At 42.7% G+C, this 27,419-nt stretch overlaps 1 protein-coding gene across 4 annotated transcripts in view; it reads left to right on the plus strand.

The window, feature by feature from the left end:
• The first annotated feature begins 8,683 nt into the window (after positions 1-8,683).
• LOC129325970 (CD99 antigen-like) overlaps positions 8,684-27,419 on the plus strand; it is a 38,286-nt gene continuing 19,550 nt past the window's right edge. For 2 of the 4 annotated variants that reach the window (XM_054973996.1, XM_054973997.1), the window contains exon 1: positions 8,684-8,999. In XM_054973996.1, coding sequence (XP_054829971.1) covers positions 8,939-8,999 — 61 coding nt within the window. In that variant the 5' untranslated portion in view covers positions 8,684-8,938. The remainder of the gene's footprint in view (positions 9,000-27,419) is intronic. The other 2 variants (XM_054973992.1, XM_054973995.1) reach the window with 2 other exon arrangements.

Consider the following 27,419-nt stretch of genomic DNA (forward strand, 5'->3'; position numbering starts at 1 on the left):
TATTCTCTACATCTTTTGAATGACCTCAAAGCTGAGTGAACACCTGTTTCTATCAGGTAGGATGACTCCACCCTCCCTCTGGAACTTTCCCATTCCTCCCATACTTATCAATTGAATTGTTATTGCTGCTATGGCAGCTGTCATTGCTGCTATGAAGGACAACTATATTGACACCTCCCTCCTATAAATCTTCATTAACCCTCAAACAACCTTTAAAATATGACACATATTATCATTGAAGTTATATTTCTACCCCAAGACAAAATTCCATTGTATGTCCTACAGAAACAAAAATATTCGTAGTGGCAGAAATCAAATACCAGAATATCCTGACTGAAAACACACTTTCTTATGAGGCAGATTCTTTTTAGTGTATGTTCCTCACTTTTTGCTTATTGAATAAATCAATGGTTCTGCACCTTTATAAAGCTATACTTTTTATTATTATTGAATGAACAAAAGATAAGTTTTGAACCTAAGATATGAGAAAATGAACATGAGCTGGCCTAAATTTTTAAACAAAACCATATAAAATTAGTGATAACTGATAATGTTTGCATATGAGGCTACTTTTCTAGCCACACCTTGCTGTGATGACAGATACGCCAACCTATTTGTCACTTCACATCACTGTAAATATATTATGCCCCCCCCTTTTGTTTAGCTCAATATGTTATGTGGCTGGGGTTAAAAAATCTATCTCAACAGCACAATCAAGAGATTTTTAAGGGTTTTTCCTCTCCCTTTTAAGGCACAGGTAGTGTTACATATTTACACATACATCACTGTTTGTTATCAAGGTAAGTGACATATGCCATCTTAATGATAATTCCAGACAGGCAGCTATGTTAGTATGTAATAGCACAATAAAACAGGAACCTGGTAGCACCTTAAAGACCAACTCTGACTTACAAAAGCTTATGTTGTAGTAAATTTTAAGTGCAACTGGATTCCTATATCTTCAGAAGAATTTAATTTTGAGGGCTTCCATGCTTAACCTTTCCCCAACTTCCTGAAAAGACATACCATCAATAAATAATACTTTAGCCAAATTCTACTCTAGCTAAAGCTTTCTACGTGTTGGAAAACAGGGCAGACATGACATTTGTTGCCTCCAACAAATGCAAGAATTTCACAACCCTTTATCTGGTAGGTGTGCTTTCTCCTGTGGTTATCTATTGCCAGCTAACTTTACTGGAATGTAGTTCCTAGTACCATACCATTACTCTCCTCTCTTGACAGAAGAATATTTCAGAGTTCGTACCAGCATTATGTGTTACAGTCTGCCATGCACTGCAGCTAAAATAGACGTGCCTATAGGTTCTCAGAGAGCCTGTAGATTTTTCATCTATATGAATGCATTGTCTTGAAGAGGAAAACAGAGGCTCTTGTATTATTTAGGAGACTTGTGAAGCAGAACGAAACTGGAAATCTATTATCAGAGATGAAAAGCTGTGTGCTCACCCTGTGTTCAAACTGAGCCTATGTGTTTCAGCACAAATGAAAGAAGATATCAACTCAGCATTAGAAATAAGCTATGATGAATCACTAGGTTTGACTAATTCCAGATGTATCTAAGCATCACACCCTTATAATTTGTTTTTCACGATCATCAACATATTTGTAGTTAATAGGGTATGAATGTGCCCATTTGTTGGTAGGTGCTCAAGCCATTTGTGGCTAAGAGAACTCCAGGTTTTCTCACTTGACTTATCAACTTCATTTAGATTAAGGGCTTTATTACAATATTCTTTGGCAACTAACTAACAGTCCATGCCCCTTTTCAGGTGTCAAGTGGTTTGCATTTCAACCACATATGCTAAGAACAGGAACACAATTGTCGTTTTGTCTGAAACACGTGCTTTTTGCAGCTTCAATACATGCTACCCAAAACTCAGATTTTGGAGGGTGGGGTGGCGACTGGCAAGTGTTCCCATATACTGAAGCAGCAAAATGCATGTGTTGCCCTTTTCAGACAAAATAGCAAATGAGTGTACTGAGACAACAGCGTATTGCATGTTCTCCCAGTGGGCAGGACTAGAGCACAAGAACCATAACACCCGAAAAGGGGCTCTGAAGGGTGATGATGATTTGCTCCCAGATTTCTCAACATCACCCTTCATGGACTTCTTCCACGAATTTTTGTTGAGCAGTGTGAGGAAGAGGAACAATTTCCTAGCTTAGCCCTTTAGCAATGCAGGTATGGCCGTTGTTTTGTTTCGGGTTTACTTTTCAGAATGTGGTGAAAAGTGGCTTGGGAACCTTTCCCTAGTGGGACTTTTTCTCCTAAAGAGCCATAAATCTGTGTTGCTACCATACAGGAAGGAAGGGTGAATGAGAAGACCCATACAGGAACAGGATGGGAGGCTGAGCAGTTGTAGTCTCTCTCATTTATAGAGGATAAATGAGCCACGCCACAAAGATATAGGGGGTGGGAACTCACAGTGAAGACTTATCATTCACACACCTCCTGGCTAAATTATCATTTATCAAGCAGTCCTGCCAATGGTCATAGCTTTTTTTTTTTGGACACTCACCAGGATATTGACCCCCTTGACAGCCCTAACATAGAAAAATTCACTGTACCTCCCACTCTCTTGGTAAATGGACATGGAATACATCAGGAAGTTCCACCTACTGACTCTGCCTCTGTTTTCCTTTTCCCAGGGTGTGGTTGCACTCCTGGGAAACTTCTGTACTTTTTGTGTAATTCTTGCATTCATTCACAGATGTTTTCCTGCTGATGGTTGCTTAGTCACTTTTAAATCCTTTTCAGCACAGAGAGAGTACTTGTCAGATTAGTATTTAACAAAGAAAAGCACATTTTCCTGACAGTGAGATGTGGTACAGGGTTGAGTATTAGAATTGCCAACCTCCAGGTCAGGCCTGGAGATATCCCAGAATTACATCTGATCTCCAGACAACAGTGATCAATTCCCTTGAAAAAAGTAGCTGCTTTAGAGGGTGGACACTGTGCCATTATACTCCAGTATACTCCAGTATACTCCACTGTGCCATTATACTCCCAAACATCCAGGAATTTCCCAACCCAGAGTTGGCAACCCTATAGGATGCATGTAATTGATACATGTGACATGAGCTAGATTGGGGATCTCCTGACACATCTCCCATACTCTTAGGATCTCACCTTAAAAACCACTCCGTTGCTCAGCACGGCTTGAAGGGCTGCAAGGAGGGCTTTCCACTTCTTCCATATGTTTGCTGTAGTGGAAAGAGATGTGGGAGGGGGCATGTGGGAGGCGCCACATTTCCCGAGTAAATTGACAGTGCTGATGACTTTGCAATTATCTGTTTATTTACAAAGATATAGGTGGAGTACTTCGAGAGCAAGTCTGTCCAAAGACAGCAATTACATATAGGAAACACCAGGGAAAAAACCCTCTCAGAATACGTTATCAGCAATGAAGGGCAATCCACCGAAAGAGAAGCAGATAGTGATCCAACAGCCTGGAGAAAAAATACCCTGCCTCTTTTATAGGGGCTTCGTATCTAGAAAAGGACAGCTGAAACTTTCCATGGCAGCTGGTAAATAACATTCCATTAAGCTTCTATTGAAGAGGCATTTTTTTCTCCAGGTTGTTATTCCTAGAAACCAGGAATAAATCAATACTAGAGCAAATACTAAGAGAGTAGGGACAAACAGAAAAAGATTGCAGATTCACGAAAACAAAAGAGATCATTACAATGATGGAATAAAAATTGTAAGTATTTCAGTCCAATCCTATGAAAGTTTACTAAGCAGTAAGTGCAAGACACTTGTATATGACAGTTTGATAGGGCTTACATTCAAATAAATGTGCATAGGACTGAAGCCTGAACTCAGGGGGAATTATTTCAAAGTCAGTATATATAGGTCTGCATGCTAAGAATTATGTGAGAGGCTATCACATTGAATATAATAGCAGTCTGTGTAATGAAAGCAGAATGTGAAGATTTGTAAGAAAGAATTTCAAACTGAGAGACTGCAAGACTCAGCTTTGCATTCATCTTTCTGTTTGGCAGAGCTGCTTGGAGGACATCTATTCCCACCCTGTCCTGAGGAAATACTGTCAATTTCATGGTTTCCCTGTGGCACTCTAATTTCTGACACAATTCAGCGAGTTCTTTAACGGGATAAAAATAACTGCACACACCTGCACTTGTACTAAGTAATTTCCCCCTTTCCACACCCTTAGAGAATCTGGAAATACATGTTTAGGACACATACCATTCTTAGACACCACTGACTTTTCATATTTACTTTAATATTTGCTTTACTTTTTGACTGAACTACTGATGATTCAAAAGTTCTTGAATCAGTCTTTGACAAGAATGTGACTTACAATGTCATTTTTTTAAAAAAAATTGTTTCTTGAATGTCCTTTAAGCCATACATTCAAATTCATACCTCCCTCTAAAATAGAATTCATTGTATTTTGTAAGGGTTGTAAAAGTTCATCCTCGAAACATTTATAACAACTACTTGGGTGGTCATCAGGCCCAGGTGCCTTACCCGGCTTAATCTTTTTTATAGCATCCACCGCTTCTCTTATTGTTATAGGTCCGTTCATAATTTGTCTTTGTTATTTTGTAATCCTGGGTAAACTATGATTACTAATATATTCATTTATTTTTTCCAGTTCTATATCACAGCTCTTTTACAAATTCGAATAATACAGATGAAATGCTTTTTGTATCTCTAGGGTACCTCTTAATACAGCATCTCCCACTTTTCCCCCAATATTATTTTCTTTTCTCTCCTTTCTCAATTTATATACCAACCATATTTCCCCAGTTTATTTGCAAATTCAAAAGATTTTTGTTTAATATAATTAAATTTTGTTTCAATTTCTCTTAAATTTAACATCAATAACTGTCGCTGTAAATTTATTTATTTATTTATTTTATTCGATTTATACCCCCCTCCTCCCCACAGATGGGCTCAGGGCAGCTTAATCTTAATTTGTTGCAAAATAATTATATTTGCTGGAGATTTCTTTAATTCTCCTTCTTTACGTTTTATCTCATTCAAAATATTTTGCTTTTTCTCCTGATTCTTATTAAAGTTTTACTTGCATCCCAGACGACTCTCATATCCCTACTCTTATTCAAATTAATTCCCAAAAATTCCTTAGTTTGGTTTTACAATCTTTCACAGTTATTTCATTTTTTAGCAGAACTTCATTTAATCTCCATCTAAAAATATCCACTTTCCTCTTATAAGTCATAGTCACAGGATTACGATCTGAAAAAGCCTTAGGTAAAATCTCTACTTTGGAAATCTTGGTGGCAAACAGTGCAATCCTAGGAAGAGTTACCCAAGTCTAAGCCCATTGATTTCAGTGGGCTTAGACTGGAGTAACTCTTCCTAGGATTGCATCGCAAGTCTCTCAGTGTCAGAATCTTATTTATTCTTGAGAAGGATCTATGTCTTTTTGAAAAATACATATAATCTCTTGCATTATTATTTTCCTGTCATCATAGATAAAAAAGGTAAGGTACAGGTAGTCCCCTTTGCAAGCACCAAGTCATTGCTGACCCATGGGGGGACGTTGCGTCACAATGTTTTCTTGGCAGACTTTGTTATGGGGTGGTTTGCCATTGCCTTCCCCAGTCATCTACACTTTACCCCCAGGAAACTGAGTACTCATTTTACCAGCCTCGGAAGGATGGAGGCTGAGTTAACCTTGAGCCGGCTACCTGATCCCGGATTCCACCAGGATCGAACTCAGGTCGTGAGCAGAGTTTGGGCTGCAGTACTGCAGCTTACCACTCTGTGCCACGGGGCTCTTAGATAAACTAGCCCCCAATTATCCATCAGATAAAAAAATACCCTGGAGTAATTTAATATGTTTCTCAGAGCTCCTATCTATTTTGGCGGTGATGACACCATTCCAATTCCCCCATTAAACAGTGACTTTCATAAGATAGATCAGTTAAGGGCTCCATGTTTTTTTACAAGTACTATAACAATTTCTACTGCATAATATACAGACAACAATTTATTAAAACATTGACAGTCATGCTCCTTGGTTTTAAAACTAACAAGTTTAGAAAGGGATAGCACATGGGAGCCCTGACCTGGATGGCCCAGGCTAGCCTGATCTCATCAGCTCTCGGAAGTTAAGGAGGATCAGCCCTGGTTAGTATTTGGATGGGAGATCACCATGGAAGTCCAGGGTTGGTATGCAGGGGTAGGCAATGGCAAAACACCTTGCCTTGTCTCTTGCCTTGAAAACCCCATGAGGGGTCACCATAAGTCGGCTGCCACTTGATAGCACTTTCTACCACAGTACATGTTAGGGTCTTAGGGAGACTTTGGTAGTAATATGGACAGACAAATGTTAAAAGTAAGTAACACGTAGTTATAATGTGATACAGACATCATTGTATTTTATTGAGAAAATAACTAATTTATTCCCATTGTAAAATGACAAAGTGATAGGAGAAAAGGAAAGCACAGTACAAGCAGCTTGCAACCTCTGGCTGTGGTACAGTTTTGTTCTGGATTCAGCGAAGAACTGTCTATAAATGATCCTGATAAAGTATGATTTCTTTGAAAAGCCTCTACAAACATGCACAATGTTGGGAAATGTAGCAAAGATATTCTGCATTCATCCTTTCTGGGGCACACAAAGGGTATTAGGTTGTCTGTTGCTGGATGTTCACTGCAGCAGCCTCTGTCTGTTCCAAAAAGAGCTCAACGGCTGAAGCATCACTTTGAGAACCGTCATCAATCCACCTGACAATGCAACCTATGCCAATACGACCAATTCATTCCCATACTTTTGGCACTGGAACCTCATTGGAAATACATATGAAAGTTTATATTCTGCCTAAAGGAATGCATTAAAGGGTGAAGCATGAGTTATTTAAAACTGCTGGGGGGAAAAAAACTTTGATACGTTTTTGATTATCCAGTGTCATGCTGCTTTCAAAGATAACACATTCCTTTTCCTTCCATTACTAGCATCCATTGTAAACTTATGCCTCAAATACAGCAGTAGTTTCAGGTGGGTAGCAATAGAACAGCAAGATTTGAATCTAGTAGCACACTGAGGACCAACACAATTTTTAGGGTATAAGCCTTAGAGAGTCAAAGCTCTCTTTGTCAGACACCATCAGATACAGGGTATCTGGCAAATGAAACTTTGACTCTTGAAAGTTTATCCCTGAAAATCTTGTTGGTCTTCAATCTTGTTGGTCTGAAATACTGCAATAGTTGCTCTGGGTACTAATTCCAGAGGAATAGCCTGATACAGCAAAAAACCAGAGGGCTGAAGTCTGCAAAAGCTAGAACAAAAGATTTTAAGGTGCCAAAAGACTTCTCTACACAGTATTTCTGGGTTAGGAGAATGAGGAACAGCTTAAAACAACTTTAGTACAAAGAGCAACTGAAATACATAGCACTCGTGAAGCCTTGCTCTAGAACAAATTATGGTAATGAGATCTTAGGGCAAAATCTCAAAATACCACAGTGCAATCCTAGGCAGAGTTAGGGTTGCCAGGACACAGCCTGGAATCCCTGGGGGCAGTTGTGGGGGAACTCCAGGTGCACTGGCATGCAACTTCTCTTCCAGCAAAACCCAAAAGAGTGTGTGTGTGTGTGGGTGGGAAGAATATAAAGAAATATCCCTAAACGAAATATAAAGGAATGTTTCTAAATTATAAATTCTATATATGTCTATCTATAAATTATAAATTCTGTCCTCCCTTGACTATTATACAATAACAAAATCACCTAATATGTAAAATAATAATAAATCACGTGTACTTAAATTTTACTTATGAAACTATTACACCGTGTTTGTTATACCTTAACACGTCTCCTTTTGCCATTCTCAAGGTCTGATGTTTCTAGCTGAACGCCTCAGCATCGGTTCCTCATGGATCTCTAAGGGGCCCTGCGGTTGATGGTAACATTCGCTGAATCTGTAACCAGCGCCTTGAGGCCTCAGGGGAAACACTCTGGGATAGCCCTTTGTCAGGGCAGCTATGACACAATACACGTCTATTGCGCAAGCTTTCGAGAGTCAGTTTCTCTCTTCTAAATAAATCTGAAGAAACTCATAACCTGGAAACCGAGTTGGTCTTTAAGGTGCTACTAGACCCGAATCTTGCTCTTCTACCGCAGACCGACACGACTCCCCACCTGAAATTCCATTTCTATGGGCAGTCTGGATCCCACTGAGATCTTGGCTCGGGCTGTTGCTTCATTGTTCCTTTTTGCACGGATTGATTGTTCCTGCAAACTGTTAAACCCTTGACGATCATGGGTTCTCTTGTCAAAATTATAAGAGCTTCTAAATTCCCTTCCCCCAGTTCCAGAGCAAAAGTTCTCCTTGCCTCTATCAAAACAAGAGACAGCGGTGGTCATCAACGAGGGGAAAAAAAATCAGAAAACCTCTCTCCCCCATAGGCAGCCCATTGCATACAGTTTTGTAACTCGGGATGAGCCTCTTCCCCGCCTGCCCTGAAGCTGGGGGAAGCCAGGCTGCGCCACGCCCGGGCCCGCTGCCCGCGGGTGTCCTGTTACTTTGAGGCATGACTCAACGGCCTTCCCTCTGCCGTGGGGGCCGAAGGGGGGGGGGGGGGAAGAGAACAAAGATTCCTCTTGCTTTTTATTGGCCGCTCGAGTTCAGCGCCCTCTCGGGATTGGCTGCCCGCCCCCGGCAGGCTGGTCTCTAAGCTTGGAGCGCTTCCAGCTCTAGCCCACTTTCGGCTGCGGGGCTCCAACTTCGGGCAGTTTGTTTGTTTTTCAGGGTTGCCTTCGCGAGCGAGCGAGGGGAAGGGAAGGGGTTGCTGGCTGCCGCTTCCCACCCAAGGGGAAGAGGCGCGCAGAGGGTCTCCGTAGCCGTTTGCAGGAGCTTCGGCGAGAAGAGCCTCGTGGGGGGCAGCACCCAGACCCCTTGGGACGAGAGCCGTGCCTCTGACGACCATGCAGCGACTCGCCCCGCTCGTCTGGCTGGCTCTGGTGCTCCTGGCAAGCTATTGCAGAGGTAAGAAGGGGGCTGCCGGGTCCTCCTCTCGGGTCCCTTTCCTTTCCAGGGTGTGTTGCGCCGCCTGGCAGAGTCAGGTGTGGTCGCTGGCAGGACCCGCCGTGAGCGCTGCAGCGTGCGCCCTGGCTCCAGAACAAAGGAACAGGGAGAGGGAAGCCCTGGAGGTAGGGAGAGCCAGTCGGTAGCCCTCCAGGATGTGTTTCGGAGAAGAGATGTTGGAGATCAGGCCCTGCCTGCGTGCCACGCCCTTGGCACTCGGAGCCTTCCTTTCGCAGCGGAGCCAGGCCTGGGAGTGGAAAGCACTTTGCACGTGCTCAGAAGCATTGCCTTCTTCAGATGGGGTGGGACTGGGTTGGGAATAGGCCTTGGTTGAAATTGAACTGCAAGCTGAAATTGGAAGAACCGTAGGATTTGAAGGGGGGTACTTCTGGCGGGAGATCAGCGAGAAGAATCCAACCCCAGTTGCAGGACATCAGCCCCCGTAAAAATCACTTAGACTGGGTTATGAGAGTGTTGGCATCAGGAGTAAACTTCTAAGAGAAATAAGAAAGAGGTGATACCTTGAGGTGGGGGGTTGTGGACAAGATCACATTCTGTTAGTGAATCCGAAGCAATTATTGTCAGTTCACTGTCTTCTATTATGTTATAGAATCCCACTTGATCCTTAAGCATTCTCCTGGAAGGTGGAGAAAATGCAGTCCAACTCCACGATATTTACAGAGGTGGTCCATGCAATGTATACACATTCATTTGTCTGTCTTTTGGGAGATGTGCCAATAGATCTGTGCTTGGAAACCTGTAGCAAACTTCCAACTTCTTTCCACTCCATTGTTTAAACAGAAAGCATTGTCAGTCTATGCACAAGAGGAGTGCTGATCAAAATGGCTTGATGAGACGAGGAGAAGTATGAAGTCTTTGCCAACGGAGCTTTGGGCAGATGACAGCCATCGTTTGGCCCGTTGCCCAGTTCTATGCCCTTGTGAAAGTCTGTTAGAAATGTTTGTGTTACAATTCACATTTCAGAACTTGCTACAATATTTTGATTTTGAGATGGATGTGGAAAGCAAAATCTTCCTTGTCCCCGATCACGCCTTGACCTTGGTAACAACTATTCTTCCCCTCCTTTTAATTTCCCACTGAATTAGGATCAAACCAGACCCGACTTGAGAAATCTATGACTAGAATCTCCAGTGGTTTGAGAAATGCAAGAAGAAGAGAAGGGACAGGGATGGCACTGTGGAAGGGAGGATTTAAACATTTTCTTTGGGCTGTTTTGTTGGTGTTGACCCAGATGCTTTTCACTTGTGTAGCTGAGGAGGAGGGGCATTTATGAGCTGGCAATGGCATAGGGGGAAGAGCCTCTTTGCCAGTGTCAAGGCTGCAGTATGAATGGTCTCCATACCTGTGACTGCTTTTAACATTCTAAAAAAGAATGGGAAATCCTGGTCGTGGGTTGTCCTGTCATGCCTAGCTTGGCCCTTGGAAACCTAGGCAAATTTAAATTGGGTAGGAAGCAGTAGAAAGGTTTGTAGTTCTTGTGTGAGTAGGCTTGCTGGGCCTAAATGCAAACTATTTTTGATCCATTTGACTTTTCAAGAGGGAAGTGCCTGAGACCAAACTGGTCAGACTCTTGAGAGTCTGCATTTGGCTAATGTTACTGCTTAAAAGTGGCAGACACAGGTATTGGGGTGTGTGTGGAGGTTATGGCTATTGATTATGGAGCTACAAGTACAGTGGTAGGCTATTTGACTCCTTCACACAGGAGGAAATTCATTATTTCTTATTTCTTATGTATTTTTTCTTCAGAAGGAATGCATTATGAGCACGGGAGTGGTCCTTTGCGTGATGCAACAGTGGGAGGGCAGATGTGCCATTCACGTGATGCTGACATCCCACCCTTCTTGGATATAGGAAATGCTCAAGGCATAATATTTTTCCTGCTCTGAATAGGAAAAAATACGTATACAACCTAGCATGACGAATTCACACAGAACTCTGGGTGGGTGGCAATAGACATGAGCACTTTGCTTATCACAGCATGCAGACATTCACCCTTACTATCTAGAAGTGATATTTCTGTAGGGAAAAAATGCTTAGCCTTCTCATATTTGTGCGGAGAGGTGGTTTGTTGCAAGTTATATCTTACTAACTTCGTTTAAAGTTCTATCTCCTCAGTGGGTGCTCAAAGAAGCTTACGCCATTTTCCTGTCCATTTTATCCTTACAACAGCCAGCTCAAGGTTGACTCAGCCTTCTGTCCTTCTGACGTGGGTAAAATGAGTACCCAGTTTCCTGGGGGTAAAGTGTCGATGACTGGGGAAGGCAATGGCAAACCACCCTATAAAAAGTCTGCCAAGAACATGTCGTGGTACAACGTCCCCCACAAGTCAGTAATGACTCGGTTCTTGTACAGGGGACTACCTTTATCTACCCTATGATGTACGTTATGCTGAGAGTGTTTGGCCCAAGGTAACCCAGCTAGCTTCCAAAGCAGAGTGGGTATTTAAACATCATCTCCAGATTCTAATCTGACACTCTGACTTCTGCATCATGTCTGTTACTGGCTGTTCCTCTCAAAATCAGAGCAGCAGTTTGAAACAGTAACCAGCTGTTATATTTAAAATATTAAGATTAATAATTTGCATTATTTTTAGGGACCACCATGAGAGAATCTTCTTGAGGATAATAAGGAGAGCTGTGCATTTTGTGTTTAGATCCTGTATAAACCATTAAGATTTGAATATTGTCATAGAAGAATTTTTATAGTCATTTTTTAACATCACTGACCACAAGCATCTTGATAAACTGTGGTTTATAAATGCTGATTAGATCAAATTCTGGTTAGTTGTGGCATCTAAATGCAGGTGGTTAAAAATGGAGGTTCTTGTTTGACACCAAACTAGGATTTGTAGCCTGTGTGTTAATCACAGTTTGTAATTATTGTGATGTGTGAATTCACAAATCACAGTTCGTTGAGTAGTACCGCTCTCAGAGATGCATTGCTATAGACCTAGTAGTATAGGGAGGTTAGAGTCAACCAAGAATTATACAAACCAGGATTTATATAGAAATTGGGATTTGTTGTTGTTATTTTATTTGTAGTCTGCCTTTCTCACTGAGATCCAAGGCAGATTATATACTGCAAGCGAATACAATATAATCAATAGCTAGGACATTCACAGAGCAAAAATACAACATGATCAACAGTTAGGACATTCAGTGAAAGCAGATGCAATAGGATATGGTAGCAGCAAACTAGCATAAAGCTGAAAACAGAGATAAAACCTTTCTGAATTAAAGCATAAGTAAGTAACATGACATCTTTAGCAATGTTGAACTACTTGGCAGGACCATATCTACATCAGCAGACAGTACCCAGTAGTTTAGTCTGTAGTCCCTTACCATGGTTTCTCTTTGAGCTATTATGACGCAGCCCTATAATCTCAACAGAAAGCCCTCCTGAATAAGTCAGTCTTTCTAGCTTGCAGGAAACCAGAAAGTGGGTGCTTTCCTGACTTCTTCCAGCAGGCCATTCCACAAGCTGAGGGTGAGTAGGAGTTGTGGGCCAGAGTTTGTTGCACAAATAATGGTTAATTGTGGAGTCTGAACGCATCCACTCTCTGGTTTACAGACTTTAAAAACTGGACTAAGGGTCCCAAACAGTACACTTGGGAGAGAGACATGGTATTTGACATATAAAAAAAAAAGATTTACAGTGTAATCCTGAGGGCCTCAGGGAGGAGTCGTCTTGATGCTCATGTAATTAAGTTGCTGCTCATCTGCTCCTTGTGGACATTCTGCAGGGGGATATACCAAAGCATGCCCCTTGCCAGACACAGATAGCAGAACGTGCTCTGGAGTCCGTAGTAGTGCTGGTAGCATCCACCAGTCACGCAACAGCCGCTAATGACAGCCCTATGAATGGCACTTAAAGGTGAAGCCAGTCGTCAGCTGCCAATGCAGCCCCTGTTCCTCAGTACCAGAAAGGGGAGGGAGGGGTGTGGAGATGGTGTTATCCCCTCATAGACAGACAGGGAAACAGTTGTGGAACAACCCAGACTTGATTAGACTGCACATCATGTAGGGCTACGAGGACTCGCCAACTTTCCCTGTCCAGCATGACACTTCTGCAAGTGAAAGCTGTTCCCAGGGGCCAGGGGGAGACACACTGGGCCATCCCTAGTGTAGCATGCTCATCAGCAAGACAGACTCCCATGTTGAGCAGCTGCCTGAGGCGGGATGCTCCAGGACCTGGACTGTAACCAGAATCTGAGCAGAGGGGCAGGAACTGTAATGGCCATGCACCGGAATCTCCCTGTTGAATTGCTGCCTGCATGAAGGAAAACAGGCATGTGCAGCAATGGCAGAGGGCACAGACTGGGTACAGTGGGCCAGCAGCCTACAGTTGTGCCCTCTCATGCAACTGGGGGGGCTGTCATGGGAGTGTGCTGCAAGCATCCCTGCCCCCCTTCCATTTGAAGCAGCTCTTCTGAGTAGACTCTCTCAGGGGCCTGCCACAATGCATGCCATGATCCTCGGTCCTGGAGTACCAGGTTCAGGTCACCCCTCCCCACACTCCTGGCTTAGGTTGTGGAAGCCACCATTGGGTGGAAGCACCTGGCCCTGAGCAAGGAGAACAGAGGAGGTGGATGTGGACAACCGGGCTGGAACTGCTGGATTTCCAGTTCTTGCTTATGTGTTAGTGCAACCTTGCCCTTTTGAGCAGAGTCTCTGGAATTGAGGTACCTGTTAGGGGTCTGCATTGAGAGATGCTAGCCACACAGTCTGGGCTTTGCTCTTCCCCTCAGGTGTTAGTTCTAAGTGCTTGTCTGATATTGCTAAGTGCTTACTGTGTTCTTTCCGTACCACCAAAAGTGCCAAACATTCGATAAGTCTGCATGAAAGGGAGCTCTGAGAATGAGTCATACATCCTCTCTAATGAGTTATTGGGCATCATGTCTGCAGTTTATGAAGGGCAGGGGACCATGATCGGGTCCTAGGGAGGGGGTGTGGCTGCTACAGAGGCTCAGAGAAATTGGTGGTGGTTATAGTTGGCATCCTGTGCTCCACCTGGCCATTTGGGTGGGGCTGCGTAGGTGGGGTGGGTACTGTTCACTTTTCCCTTTGCATGAATTCCTGTGAGCGATGCCAACTTTTTCTTAGTGTGAATTTCTGCCTATGTTGGGGTTGTTTCTAGGCTGGAGAAGCTTAGGAAGCTAACTCTTGGCATGCCCCCGCAGCTCACTCACTCCCACACTGGCACAGGAGTTTATGCCTGTGGGATGCAGGTTGGCAGACACAACAAGGATACCACCAGGGAGTTGTGCCATAGTAACTCTGGCTTATGTTGATCTAAGTGGGAGGTATGTTGCTGTTTGGGCCAGTTGGCTTCCTGAGTGCTCCCCCCCCCCCCCCGCATCGTGCTGTTAGCACTATCTAAAAGGGCGGATATGTTAACTAGAATGTTCTAATGTGTTAATTTAATGTAATAATTTTAAATGTCAAATAATCTTAATGGATGCATTCCAGAAAGAGAAGCATGTATTAGAACATCAATGAATCTTAATCACATAACTCAACAATTAATTATTATTGACTTTGGTAAGACTTGATTTTCTGGGTGGTGGCAGTTCATTTGTGAAACCATGGCTGCTTCCACACCAGGGGGATTTTTTGTGATAATCTGGTTGCTGATGCAACTCTTTGTGAAATTACCATTACAGCAGCGATTCCAGAAACCTCAGGGTAATCCATTTTCTCCATTTTTAGCTGCTGTTTCCGTTTTGCACCTGATGTGCACTGAAGCACCCCCCACCCCCCACACACACATTTCTCACATGACCCTTAGGAGTCTCTGCCCACCTGGTTTTTATTTTGAGAAACATGGGTAATGATGCATAGAAATAGCACAGTACCTTTGAAAAAAGCTTTTATAAGAAGCCTCCATGTATTTGCAGGTACCTCTGACAATCCCCTCCCCATCCCTAAAGGCAGGCTGAGTTGTGGGTGATTCTCTTCTTTTTTAAAAAATCCCTCACGCATGAGTAACTCTGGACAGGAATAGCACAGTACCTTTAACAACATAGAAACAACTACGCTTGCAGAGACTTCAAGGTCTTTCTCCCCTCTGCTTCTATTACCTTAATTTCTGCAGGAGTCTAGCTCCTTGCATTTTTAACAGATGAACAGAGTAACTGACTAGCGCACTGTTTCCTCTTCAGACACATGAAACTAATTGTGTTGATAGCATCCTGTCCCGGAAACTTTTTTTTTTTTACAAGTTTAAAATAAAGCAGATTTTTGTTGTTGAAGGAATGAGCTGTTAACTGTCTGTGCACAAATAGAGGACAAGGCCATATAGGAGCTTGAAAAAAGGGCCAGTCGGATGAGAGGACAAAGTTGATGTAAAAGCTGCCTATGAACATGTATATGTGTGGATTATTCTACTTTCATAAGGATTAACATGAATACCACTTTCGAAATTTTGGCACATACTTCCATGTTAAGGAACAGCTGTACACCTTTGAATTCAAAATAGTTCTCTGCCAAAAGCAAGTTTGAGAATATTTCTTTTTAGAACTGAAATTTGTTTTCTTAGGAGAGTAGATTTTTGAAAAAAAAAATCATATTGAATGGTGCAGCTGTAGCTCATTCCTGAGCCACTCCCACCTTGGTTCTTAACAAATCTACTTGGAAATAAGTTTAGATTTGTATAGAGCTTGATCCACATAATATGGTTAGGATTATTGCCTAAAACTTTTCAAAAATGCTTCCCTCGTTCTTTTGTGTGCAATATATAAATCATAAATTCACAATGTTGCCCCAACCCACCTTTTAAGCCAGTGTAGTGTAGTATAGTGGTTAGAAGGTTGGATTAGGAACCAAGTTTGACTCTGGACTCTGCCATGGAAGCTTGCTGAGTGACCTTGGGCCAGTCACATACTCTCAGCCTAACCTGCCTCACAGGGTTGTTGTGAGGATAACATAGAGGAGAGAAGAACAATGTAAGCCACTTTGGGTCCCCACTGTGGAGAAAGCAGGGTATAAATAAAGTAAAAATAAAATTAAAAATTATAAAATCAGCTTTAATTTCAATAAATAAATACAATTTCAATAAACTGTTTAGAATAGGCTCACAGACACGCAGCCACTTAGGGCTGGTATCTACATGCCAACCAAGAACTGTATTAAGTGTTCTCCATGGAATTTTGTGAGTAATGTACATATTAATCACTTCCTTAACAACAATTAATCCCTTCTTTACTGACTGACAATTGTATTCTGTGGGAGAGGAAAGGAAATAAGTTTAGGCATATAACTTATGTCTGTGGGTTTTTCCCCCCAGCATGGGAAGTGCTTTACTGTTCGGCTTTTCTTCCTTTTCCTCACAACAGTAGGTGAATACAGAGGACCACTTGTCAGGTGGCAACTTGGAACATCACACTGCTCTACTACTACTACATAGTATGTTTATTCCTAACCGACTATGTGGCGTAATTTATTTATTTAGAATATTTATTCCTCAGTCATGTGCTTCTGGGGAGTGGAAAATAACAATGTTAACATCATCATAGTGTGAAATTGGAAAGCTTCCAATATTAAAACTATTCATTAGTATGTAAAAAGAACAACTGAAACTAATAAAACAGAGTAAAATATAATGGGGGGGGGGAATCAATACAGTCAATCAAATATATGCTCGGGCAAATAAATGTTTAACTTAATGCCTGAAAGTGAAATCAGAGCAATCCTAAACAAAGTTACACCCTTCTGAGATTGATGACTTCATTGGATTTAGAAAGGTGAAACTACGTTTAGGATTGTGCTGTGGAGTGCGTGAGCAGAGTGGCTTCTGTAAGCTGGTTTCTACGTGGTGATTGCAAGTTTCAAATAATGGCATGGCACTTGGAGGAGATAGGAAGGAGCCCAGTTCTACAGAACTAGTCCCTTTTTGCTGCAGCTAATGTATCCTAGTGAACTCTTCCGGTTATGAGGGCTTTGGAGGGGTTGGTTGGTGGGGTGGTTGATTGGTTTGGAACTCCGTCCCCAGGCACATGTATAACAAGGAGCTCATTTTTGGCCCTTCAGGAAGATAAAGCCTTTTTATTTTGGCAGTTCTTCAGGAAAATGAGTTGCTGTGTATTGGAACTTGAGTTGCTCTCTGTACTGCTGGAGTTAGTTTTTGTCCCATTGGCTTGTCATGTGTTGGATTGACTTTAATTTGCTTGATGGCGTAGGATTGTAAGCCTTCCTGAGAGTGGAGAATATATAGGAAAAATAACCGTTTTTGAGATGAAATTGTATCAGCTGGATAGCATGGAATTTGTCACTTTGTGCCTGAGATTACTGTTCATAATCTAAGACTGCAATCTTTTGTATATTTACTTTCAAATTCCACTGATTATAGTGGAATTTATTAATGAACAAACACATGCAGCAATCAGGTTATTTATACAGCAGGCTCAAAACTATGTATAAGCAAGCTCCGTCAAGGCACTTTTGCAAGATGCTGACTTGGTATTATGCACATGATCATTCATGGAGTTATATCTTGACAGCCAGAACATGGAAAATATTTAGTAACGATTACAAATTTGCATATTTCTATACTATCGTTGCCTTTTTTGGCTGTAGGCAAAATCCCTGTTAGGAACCAGGCCAATAAATAAGATGTAGTGACTTTTGTGAAGTTGTGGAACTGAATCAAACCTAACCAGGAGTGTTTTACTCTTTAGCTGTCTTATGTCTAGTGAAGAGAGATTGCATGTGATTGTGGATCTTCTAGTCAACAGGGACTTGTAGCTGCATAATTCTCATCTGATTTGATTTCATTGGAAATCATTACTGTTTGCTAGGTCACTTGATGAGGACATCAGGAACCAAGACAGTTCCTTAGAGATTGATGGACAATTTTTTTACAGATTCTACCAGGAACCCATACAAAGTAATATGTAGTACAACAATTTCTTCATCTTAGTATGACTGTTGTTAATTAGATTATATGTTAATCCAACCTGCCCACCTGTCAAGAGTTGGAAATTATTCTCACCCAGTCTGAATGGGTTGATTACTACTTGACTGGCTCTTGTTTTACATTGGCTTCTTGTAATTTATCCCTACCTGCTCATCCTTTTTCTGTTGCTTGAACTCTTTGAGTATAAATTTAGCTACTTTGGATGGATGCTGCAATAAATCTTGTTAATCCCTAAGGTGGTACTAGACTCCACCTTAGAAGAAGAGAGAAATGTGTCTGGTGTTTAATCCAAATATTCTGCTAGTCCTGTTATAACTATATGAGATACTATATACCAACTATATGAGATAGGGTATGCTTTGGACTGAAACATTCTCTTGTTCAATACAAAATTTGTTTCCTATTTTCAGGTTTCACTTTTCTTACTCTTGAGGTGGAATAAGAGAGGATGTATGTGTTTAGGTAGCATGGAACACACCCTTACCTGGATGGCCCAGGCTATCACAATCTTGACAAATCTTAGAAGCTAAGCAGCATTGGCTCTGGTTAGTACTTGGATGGGAGACCACCAAGGAAGTCTAGAGTTGCCAGGCCTGCCTTTTTTCATCTTCGACAGGCCAGGCAACTGGCGCCCTATCTTTCGCCCTGGGACCAAAGTAATCCATGCAACGGTCACCTCCAGGTTAGACTACTGCAACTCACTCTACGCTGGGCTGCCCTTGGACCTGACCCAGAAGTTACAGCTGGTCCAGAACGCAGCGGCACGTGTCCTTACTGGAACGCCAATCCGAGCACACATTCATCCTGTGCTGTGCCAGCTGCACTGGCTCCCAGTGGAGTTCTGGTTCCGGTTCAAGGTGTTAACCTTGGTGTTTAAAGCCCTTCACGGACTGGGACCTGCATACCTGCGGAACCACCTCTTCCATTATGTCTCCTGCAGGGCATTGCATTCTGCAGACAAGCAACTCCTGGTGGACATCCCAAAGGAGATCCATCTGGGTTCAACCAGGGCCAGGGCTTTTTCTGCCCTGGCCCCGTCCTGGTGGAACGCTCTCCCATGGGAGATCCGGGCCCTGCGGGACCTGTTACAGTTCCGCAGGGGCTTGTAAAATGGAGATGTTCCGCTGGGCCTTTGGCTGAGTGCCAGTGGGTGTCCTCTTTCTTCCATCTAAGACCACCACTTTTTCTGGGGCTGCCCAGAAAAGTCCGTATATACCCATATACGGACTCCCAAATATTTATTTAAATAGCCTGTGCCTGGACTATTTTAATGACCTTTTAAAGATTATTATTGATTTTATGGTTTTGTGATTAATTCACTGTGTTTTATGAATGTTGCTAGCAGCCCTGAGTCCATTTGTGGGGAGGGCGGGGTATAAATAAATAAAAATAAAATAAATAAAGTTCTACACAGAGGCAGGCAATAGCAAACCACCTTTGATTATCTCTTGCCTTGAAAACCTCAGCAGGAGTCACCATAGATTGACTGTGACTTGTCAGCCCCTTAAATATACAGCATAGTGTTCTGAATGACTCTGGTCAGGCCTGATTCAAATATAGACATTTACTTAAGATGCCCTGGCATCTAGTTAGCTTTCCTATATCAGATCATTTAACTCCTGATGAGAGAGATGCCACAAATACCATTTTAGGATAATTACTGGGTATTGTATACAAGTAATACAATTACAGAACTTCTGCTTTCATTCTAAATCTTTATTAAAATATGATTAATCAGCAATATTAGTTCAGTCAACAGAAAATCATACCATCTGTTATAACTGCATAGATCATTAAATGAGAGCAATTGCATTACTCCCAGAAAATAGCTTAGCCCAAAGATAAGGAAGTCACAGACATGGAGCCCCTTCCAAGAAGAAGCTCCTGATCAGTGCAACTTCTCATGTTTATGGGGTTTCAAAATATTCTCCTAACAATAACTGACTGTCCCACTTCAAAGAGCTCACATTAGCTAACTGAAGTTATAAGATAATTAAACACCAGACCAGGTTATCTATATTTAAAACACTTTAAAGTACAGAAAAATTGTTAGTTCATTCTTGCTATATTTTATCCTAACACCGTCTATGAAAAATTAATGATTACAAGTTTCTCATATATATGTATATCTTTTCGCACTCAACCAATACACTCATCCATAGAAACATAGAGCTTGGAGGGATCCCAAGGGTCATCTAGTCCAACCCCCTGCACAATGCTGGAAATTCATAGCTACTTCCCCCCTACTCTCCCAGTGACTGTTGCTCTATGCCCAAAAGAAGGCAAAAAACCTCCTGGATCCCTGGCCAATCTGGTCTGGGGGAAAATTCCTTTATAGCCCCAAAGTAGCAATTGACATTACTCTGGGCATATAAGAAAGGGCCACGACGAGAGCCTAGCTCCAGTTCATCCTTTCCTGCCCTCCCTCTCACGATCTGCCTGAATTCATAGAATCTGCATTGCTGTCAAATGGCCATCTAGCCTCTTTTTAAAAACCTCCAGAGGAAGCCTGTTCCATTGACGAACCGCTCTTGAATTAAAATTTAAACTTCTGTGAAGATGGACATTCCTGTCATTCTCAGACACTCTACACCTGGGCCTCAACACATAGTATCTATTGATATGGGTTAGATGGATCTTCTAATCTATACAATGCCATACAACTGTGTTACTCTTCTGTTTCATGCCCCTCTCCAAGGTTGTTCTGTTCAAGGCCTCCAGACTCCCTTCTTGGCATGTCTAGCTGAGGGACCAGGCTGGCCCTGTTTCTGAGTGCAGAGACATCTTGGTTAAATCCAGCAAGAGTTCCCCAAGATTTCTAGCTATGTTCGTGACAATAGAGTGCAGCAGTTTACATCAGATTCTTTCTGCTATTGGGTGTATTAGCTGTTTTGCTTGTAGAAAACTAACAATTCCATCCTAAGCTTTGGTGACAGTATGCAAGTGTAATCCACTAGGCTGGCTTAGAACCTGGTGCTGTCAGGGGCATTTTGTGGGTGAAGTGGGACTTGCCCTGCAGTCCTGAATATGCCCCTGGAGCATCATTACACCATCAAAAGTCCTGTGGACCCATCCAAGCCAAAAAAAAAACAATCAACTGCCTCACTCCCAAGCATTGGTGCAGCTTAGTATGCTGAGTAAGTCAGCAGCCAATTACAACCACCCCCCAAGCCAGAATGCCCATAACTCTGATGATAGGGTACATGGCATGGGGCTCTATCTTTCTGGCCCATGCAGTGCATACATATGTACAGCAAAGACTGAATGGTAATAGGTAGTGGTAATAAGTGCAGGATGGAGATGGTGCATGGAGCTCGTTATCCAAATTGATATATTCGTGATTGAACATTCTAAAACAACAACTGTCTTTAAACCATTGAAAATTCATCAGGCAACAACTATACCATTGATGTCTTTAGTGTAGTGACAGATTACAACAAGAAGTGTGTCAAAAGACCAATACAGATTGTGTGTATTTGCAAGAAGACAAGTTGTTCGGAAATTCATTCTAGATGTTTGCTGGACGCTAATCTTTAAAAAATCTTGAACTTTAACCAGTGACCCTAAAGATGTTTTGCAGCAAAAACCCATGTTTTTGTGTGCTTTTGTGCATATGACTGTATGGAAGGCAAATAATCCACCTGTCTCAATCAAAGAATATATTTAGCATAAATTGGTACCTCACTTCCAGATCAGGGGGGAAAGGCAATGAGTGGTGATTACCAAAGGAACAAGGTAGTAAGCTATGAAATCAACACGTTTGGCCTACAGAGTCAAGCTGAGAACAAGTTTTGACTGTTGCATAGCTAACAGTAGACCGTACATGTTAGTGCTCAGCGGGGACCTCTGTCCTCTTTTCAGAATGAAGCACTTCTGGTGCAATTGCATCCTATTCCAGTTACTATGGAGAACATTGCCCTGCTGACTGAAGTGCCACCATACCACCACTACCCTCAATGTCATGGTTAGAGTTTTCCTTGGAAGCGGCTCCTACTAATAAGTCTGTTATAAAGCAGAGGCTAGCCCTCGAAATGGAGAGGAGGCTGCAGTCACTTTGTTCCACCTCCTCTCCTTCCTTCCGGGTCTTGTGTATCTCCCTACAAGGCCATGCTGGCCCGAACAAGTCTCTGGCGTCTGATGAGGAATCCCAGCCTCACAAGAGAGTGAGGAGATTCTGGCTGCTCCCATGATTCTTACTCAGCCCTGCCATGACTAAGTAGGTGTCCTTGATTACAGCTGCTCCTGCCATGACTTCTAAGGGGCCAGCATCTCCTGAGTTGGCCCTGCTAACTGGTTGCCTCAAGGTGCTGGTCCCTTCTCTGTTTGGCTTACTTTTGGTTCTAGCCAGTGAAGTTGCAAGGGAGCAGAAGCCTTTGAAGGCAAATGTAGTTTAAGCTTAGGCTCCAAGCCAGACTCTGACTTACTTAGTAGATCTTTTTCACCTCTTTGCGTCTCTTCTCCCAGATGTCTCTAAATTTGCTAGTGGGAGACAAATACTCTGGTATTCCTGAAAGACTGCCCTCTCTTCACTTAGGCCTGGGTTTGTTTGTTTGTCCCACCAGTACCTGTTTTCTGTTCCTTCCTTAAGAAAGGATAGAACAGCCTTAGCCTGGGCAAGTATGTTTTTTAAATTTTTTTTAAAAAGATTTTATTTTAAAAAGAAAAGATATGAAAACAGAAAGTGCATAATAAAAAATTATACAAACAACTACATTGGAAATTAAGTTGAGACATACAATCTTATATAAACAATACGTGTGGAATTGATTTGAGACTTGTACAAGCACTGCAATTAAAATTACATTGAACTAATAAAGGAATACATTCAAAATTTGCCATACCTAAGCATAATTATGTAATAGTTGTCCTTCCCTCTCCTTGGTTACTTTATGAATTATAATATCAGTTTTTTTTCTTTTTTCTTTTTATTCTTGTCTTTATACTAAATTTCCTTAATTAATGTTAATTTCTACTTAGGTCATCAAAAAATCCTTCCATTCTTCCCAAAATTTGGCTATCAGTCTATTATGTAGTTAAGTAGTTAGTTTAGCCATTGATGCATATTCATAAATCTTATCTCTCCACTCTGACACATCAGGACAAATAACTGCTTTCCATTTTACTGCATATAATACTCTTGCTGTTGTTACTATGTAGCGAAAAAGTGAGCATTAACTGGGGACATCAGCGGGGAGATTAGTGGACTCAATCTATTTCTGCACTGAAACCATATTTTAAGCAATTGATGCCTTATAATAGGGGTCCCATCCTATTTGTGCATGGTTTTCCATGATTTCTTGATCCATAAGTAATTATGAATGCCTCCTTTGGTGTTCACTGCCTCCAATTTGTTATGTCTACTACTTGGATTTATAATCTAATCTGTTATCCAAACTAACGCCGCTGCTTGATGATACAATTTGATATTTGGTACTGCCAGTCCTGCTAATTTTTATCATCCTGTAGCACTTTGAATCTTATTCTTGGTTTCTTCCCTTTCCATATAAAGTAATTTATTACTTTCTGCCACTTGCTGTGAGTCTCTTGTTCTATATAAATTGGAATCATTTGAAAAAAAAAGTTCAGTTTGGGTAAGATACTCATTTTGACAGCTGAAATTCTTCCTAACAATAAAATATTTAATTTTCCCCCTCTCTGCAAATCTTTGATAATTCTTGTCCAAACTTTTTGGTAATTATCTTTATTCTCATTTCAAGATGATACATTTATCACTAAATAGTTTATCAGCTTTGTAGTAATGGCACAATCCGTTATCTTTCCAATCTTTTCTCGTTCCTCTGTCATTGTTGAAAGTAACATTATCTTTGTTTTCTTCTTATTCAACTTATATCCAGAGTACTGTCCAAATCTTGATATTTGATGCTAGAGCCAGTTGTTGATTATTATAAGTATATATAGTATATAATTTGCTTATGAGCTCTTTATAAATGGATATTAAACTAATACTAAGATATGCTTTGCCCTCCATGGGGAAATATTAGGTTTGCCAGGTCCCTCTGTCCTCCTGGTGGGAGGATTGGTACCTGTCATTTACCTTTCCCCTGCTCCGTGGTGACCTTATGCATGTGCTCTTTGCACGCGTGTGCCCCCCGGAGCCAGCATCACTTCTGGAAGTGACATCATCATGGCGAATGTGCAGCGCTGTCACTTCTGGAAGTGGTGGCAGCAGTGGCAGATGCGTGAGTGAAAGGGTGCGCCTGAGGGGTTAAATTGCCTGCTGTGGAGCCTGATTCTACCCAAAATGGGCCCACTGCGGGGCGTGATTTGGGGTGCGGGGGTGCGCCACTCCTCCTGAGGAGTGTGCTCCCCCGCCAGCCAAGTAAGTGAGCGTTGGGGGGACAGTGAGGGAGCTGGGGATCCCCCACCCTGGGTGGGGGAATGGCACCCCTAGGGACTATTGTTCCTAGTAGTTTGTCTGTTTTTAACTGAGTGAACACTTTGAACACTGATGCAGAGAAGAGAGCTATTGCTTACTGGTAGAGATGGGCATGAACGAGAAAAAAGAACAAACAGGGTGTTCGTTGTTTGTTGCCGCCTGCAAATGGATTAATGAACATAAACAAACATGTTTGTGTTCGAATATTCGTCGGGCCAAGAAACAGCCCCTTGGGAGTTAGAGAGCCCATATTCGCAGGGAGTGTTCAGCAGGCTCTCCTCCAGCCATCATCCAAGTTTGGTCAAGATTGCAACATGGATCTCAGAGTTATACATTTCCAAAGCCAGCATCCCCAGGAAACTCCCATTTGATACAATAGGAGCCATCAGTTGACTTTGGCCTTGTTTCAAGAGATGGACCCCAGGCCCCTGGCAGGCTCGGGGAGGTGGTGTTGGGCCACCTCCCTTGTAGGGTGTGGGGGCTTGGCCATGCACCAGTGGCACCCCCCATGTGCCCGCCCACCAGGCCTAGGAGAGGCTAGTGTTGACAAGTCAGGGAGATGGGGGGTGACGGTGGCCACCTCTCCTGGTGGGTTTGGGGAAGCAGTGTTGGGCCACCTCCCTTGTAGGGGGCAGGGGCTTGGCTGCACACTGGCGGCACCCTCATGTGCCTGCCTGCCAGGCCTAGGAGAGGCCAGTGTCGCCAAGTCAGGGAGATGGGCGATGTTGGTGGCTGCCCCGCCTGGCGGGCTCAGGGAGGCAGTTGATGGACTTGGCTGCCACCGCATAACCAAATGTCCCTGAAACAATCTGCTAAGAACACCCTCTAGCAAGACATTGTGGCGTACGAGGAGGCCTTGTGTGCATGCACACATGCACGCGCGCGCACACACACACACACACACACCGGTGGGTCAGAAATCACAAAATACGTCCACCAGATAGGGGCAGCATGGCATCGCAGCAGATGCTGATGTGCTGCACTTTGCGTGGTGCGGAGGCTGTTGCCACCCAAACACACAGGCTGGACATGGTGCATTGGATGGTTAGGTACATGGGCTAGGTAAGTTTCTCGATAGACAGATACATAGCTGTATGGGATAACATAGTGTATAACATAGTGTATAACTATATAACATAGTGTATAACATAGAGGGATGCATGGATACATTGGATACCTGTATCAGATGGACAGGTGAGACAGATATAGTGGACAGGGATATTGGGGAGACAGGTGTGTTGCATCAATATAATTTTTGTCTTGTCATTAGACAGTTGGAATAACCAAGGGTGAAAGTGTGGCCCACCCCTCATATGGAGAAGTGGAGGCTCATGTGCTGGCCGTCGAGGCGGTGGAGGATGCCCTCCCCCTTGCCGGGGGGGGGGGAGGCATCGGTTCCCCAAGGAAAGAGGATAGTGGGCAGAAAGGTAGGTGCCCACATGGAGAGGTGTGGGCTGTCTCCAGCATCACCCACTTTTCTGCCATTGCAGACGTGGTGGCCAGTTCAGCACCCTAGACAAGATGGCATTGCAGCAGAGGCTGATGCCGTTGAGGGACCCTCCAGCCAGACATGGTGGAGCCGGGAGGACAGTTAGGCCAAACTGAGACCCACGGGTGACATCACGGGATCCACCTGGAAGGAATGCAAAGACTGCTGCAGGAGAACCTTGTCTACCCATTGTGTGTCGAAGTGGAGGCTGCTGCCAACATCACCCACCTTTCTACCCTCACGGAAAGGACAGGACCCATTCCCCACTGCTCAGAGGTGACATCAGGGGCCATGTATAGGGGGCATTGTGCTGCACAACTAAATGTGCAACAGCAGCTGAGCTTGTGCCCAAATGTCAACTAACGAAGGGGACACCAAGTCCAAACAGACCCAATCGTGTTTCAACTTCAGTTTAATTCATAAAGGACTTCACATCTCGATTTCTTCCGTCCATTTAAACCCACAGACATATTCACACTCAATAATGTACACTTAGAGAATCCACATCTTAGTTCTAATGTACACTTAAAGAATCCACAACTTAATTTCTCATCTGTTTTTTGCTTCACAGACGTTTGTTCAAACAATCGAATTTATATGCAGTAAATTGTTCCAATCCCATCGTATTGCCCCAGCGGACACTCCCGGCGGGAGGTTGGCAACGGGTTCACCGGCTTTGGTTCCCCCCCCCCCCCCGGTTTCGCCTACACTCGCTTCTTCACAGCCTTTATTACTTGTCTGCGAAATACAGTTCAGAATTAAACTAATTTATCTATGTTCATTGCAAAATTTGTGCTTGGAACAGTGTTTCCCAGAATTGGAACATGATATGTTTTCTTATCCATGGTGCACAGTCATGGTTATAGGTATGATAAAATCCCATTTGTACCATTTCTGTTTTCTGAACAATGAATTCTAGAAGTCATTGTTTTACAAATAGTTGTCTTGGTTCAAACACACTTGATAAAGCCCGACGTGTGCTAATGGAACAGTCGTACTCATTTTATTAGAATTCAGTGGGACTTGTAACTTCCTTTCTGTTCAAGATTGATTTAGTTAGTTATAAAATTTATGTGCTGCCTCTCCTGAGACCTTCTTGAGTTGGTTCACAAGTAAAACAATTCAATAAAAGCATGAGACCCACAGTATCAAACTTAGCCAGGGTATGAAGACAGCATAAAATACCACTCCATGGTCTAAAAGGATATACACAAAACAGTCCTCAGGCTAGAGGCTGGCAATAACAGCTGAAGACAATGGAACACTTTAGTTAAAATCTTGAGTAATAAAAAACGGTTTTGCCTGGGGGTGCCTGAAGGAGAGTAAAATGGGTGAGCCTCAATGATATTCTTTTGTATCTGTGCAATGCAGGAGGAGAAAGTAGCAGTAGTGACAGCAAAAACAATCTCCATGGATTTGTTCTAGAAGCAGTTAGACAAAATAAGAAATTATACAGATACATAGTGCCTGAACATGGGGCAAGAAAGGTGTAGAAGGATAAAACTTGTGAACACAGCAGGAGAATATACCGAAAATGAGTTCTGTAATATGGACTTGTCAA

This window comes from Eublepharis macularius, chromosome 3 (assembly GCF_028583425.1).
Source record: "Eublepharis macularius isolate TG4126 chromosome 3, MPM_Emac_v1.0, whole genome shotgun sequence".
NCBI lineage: Eukaryota > Metazoa > Chordata > Lepidosauria > Squamata > Eublepharidae > Eublepharis > Eublepharis macularius.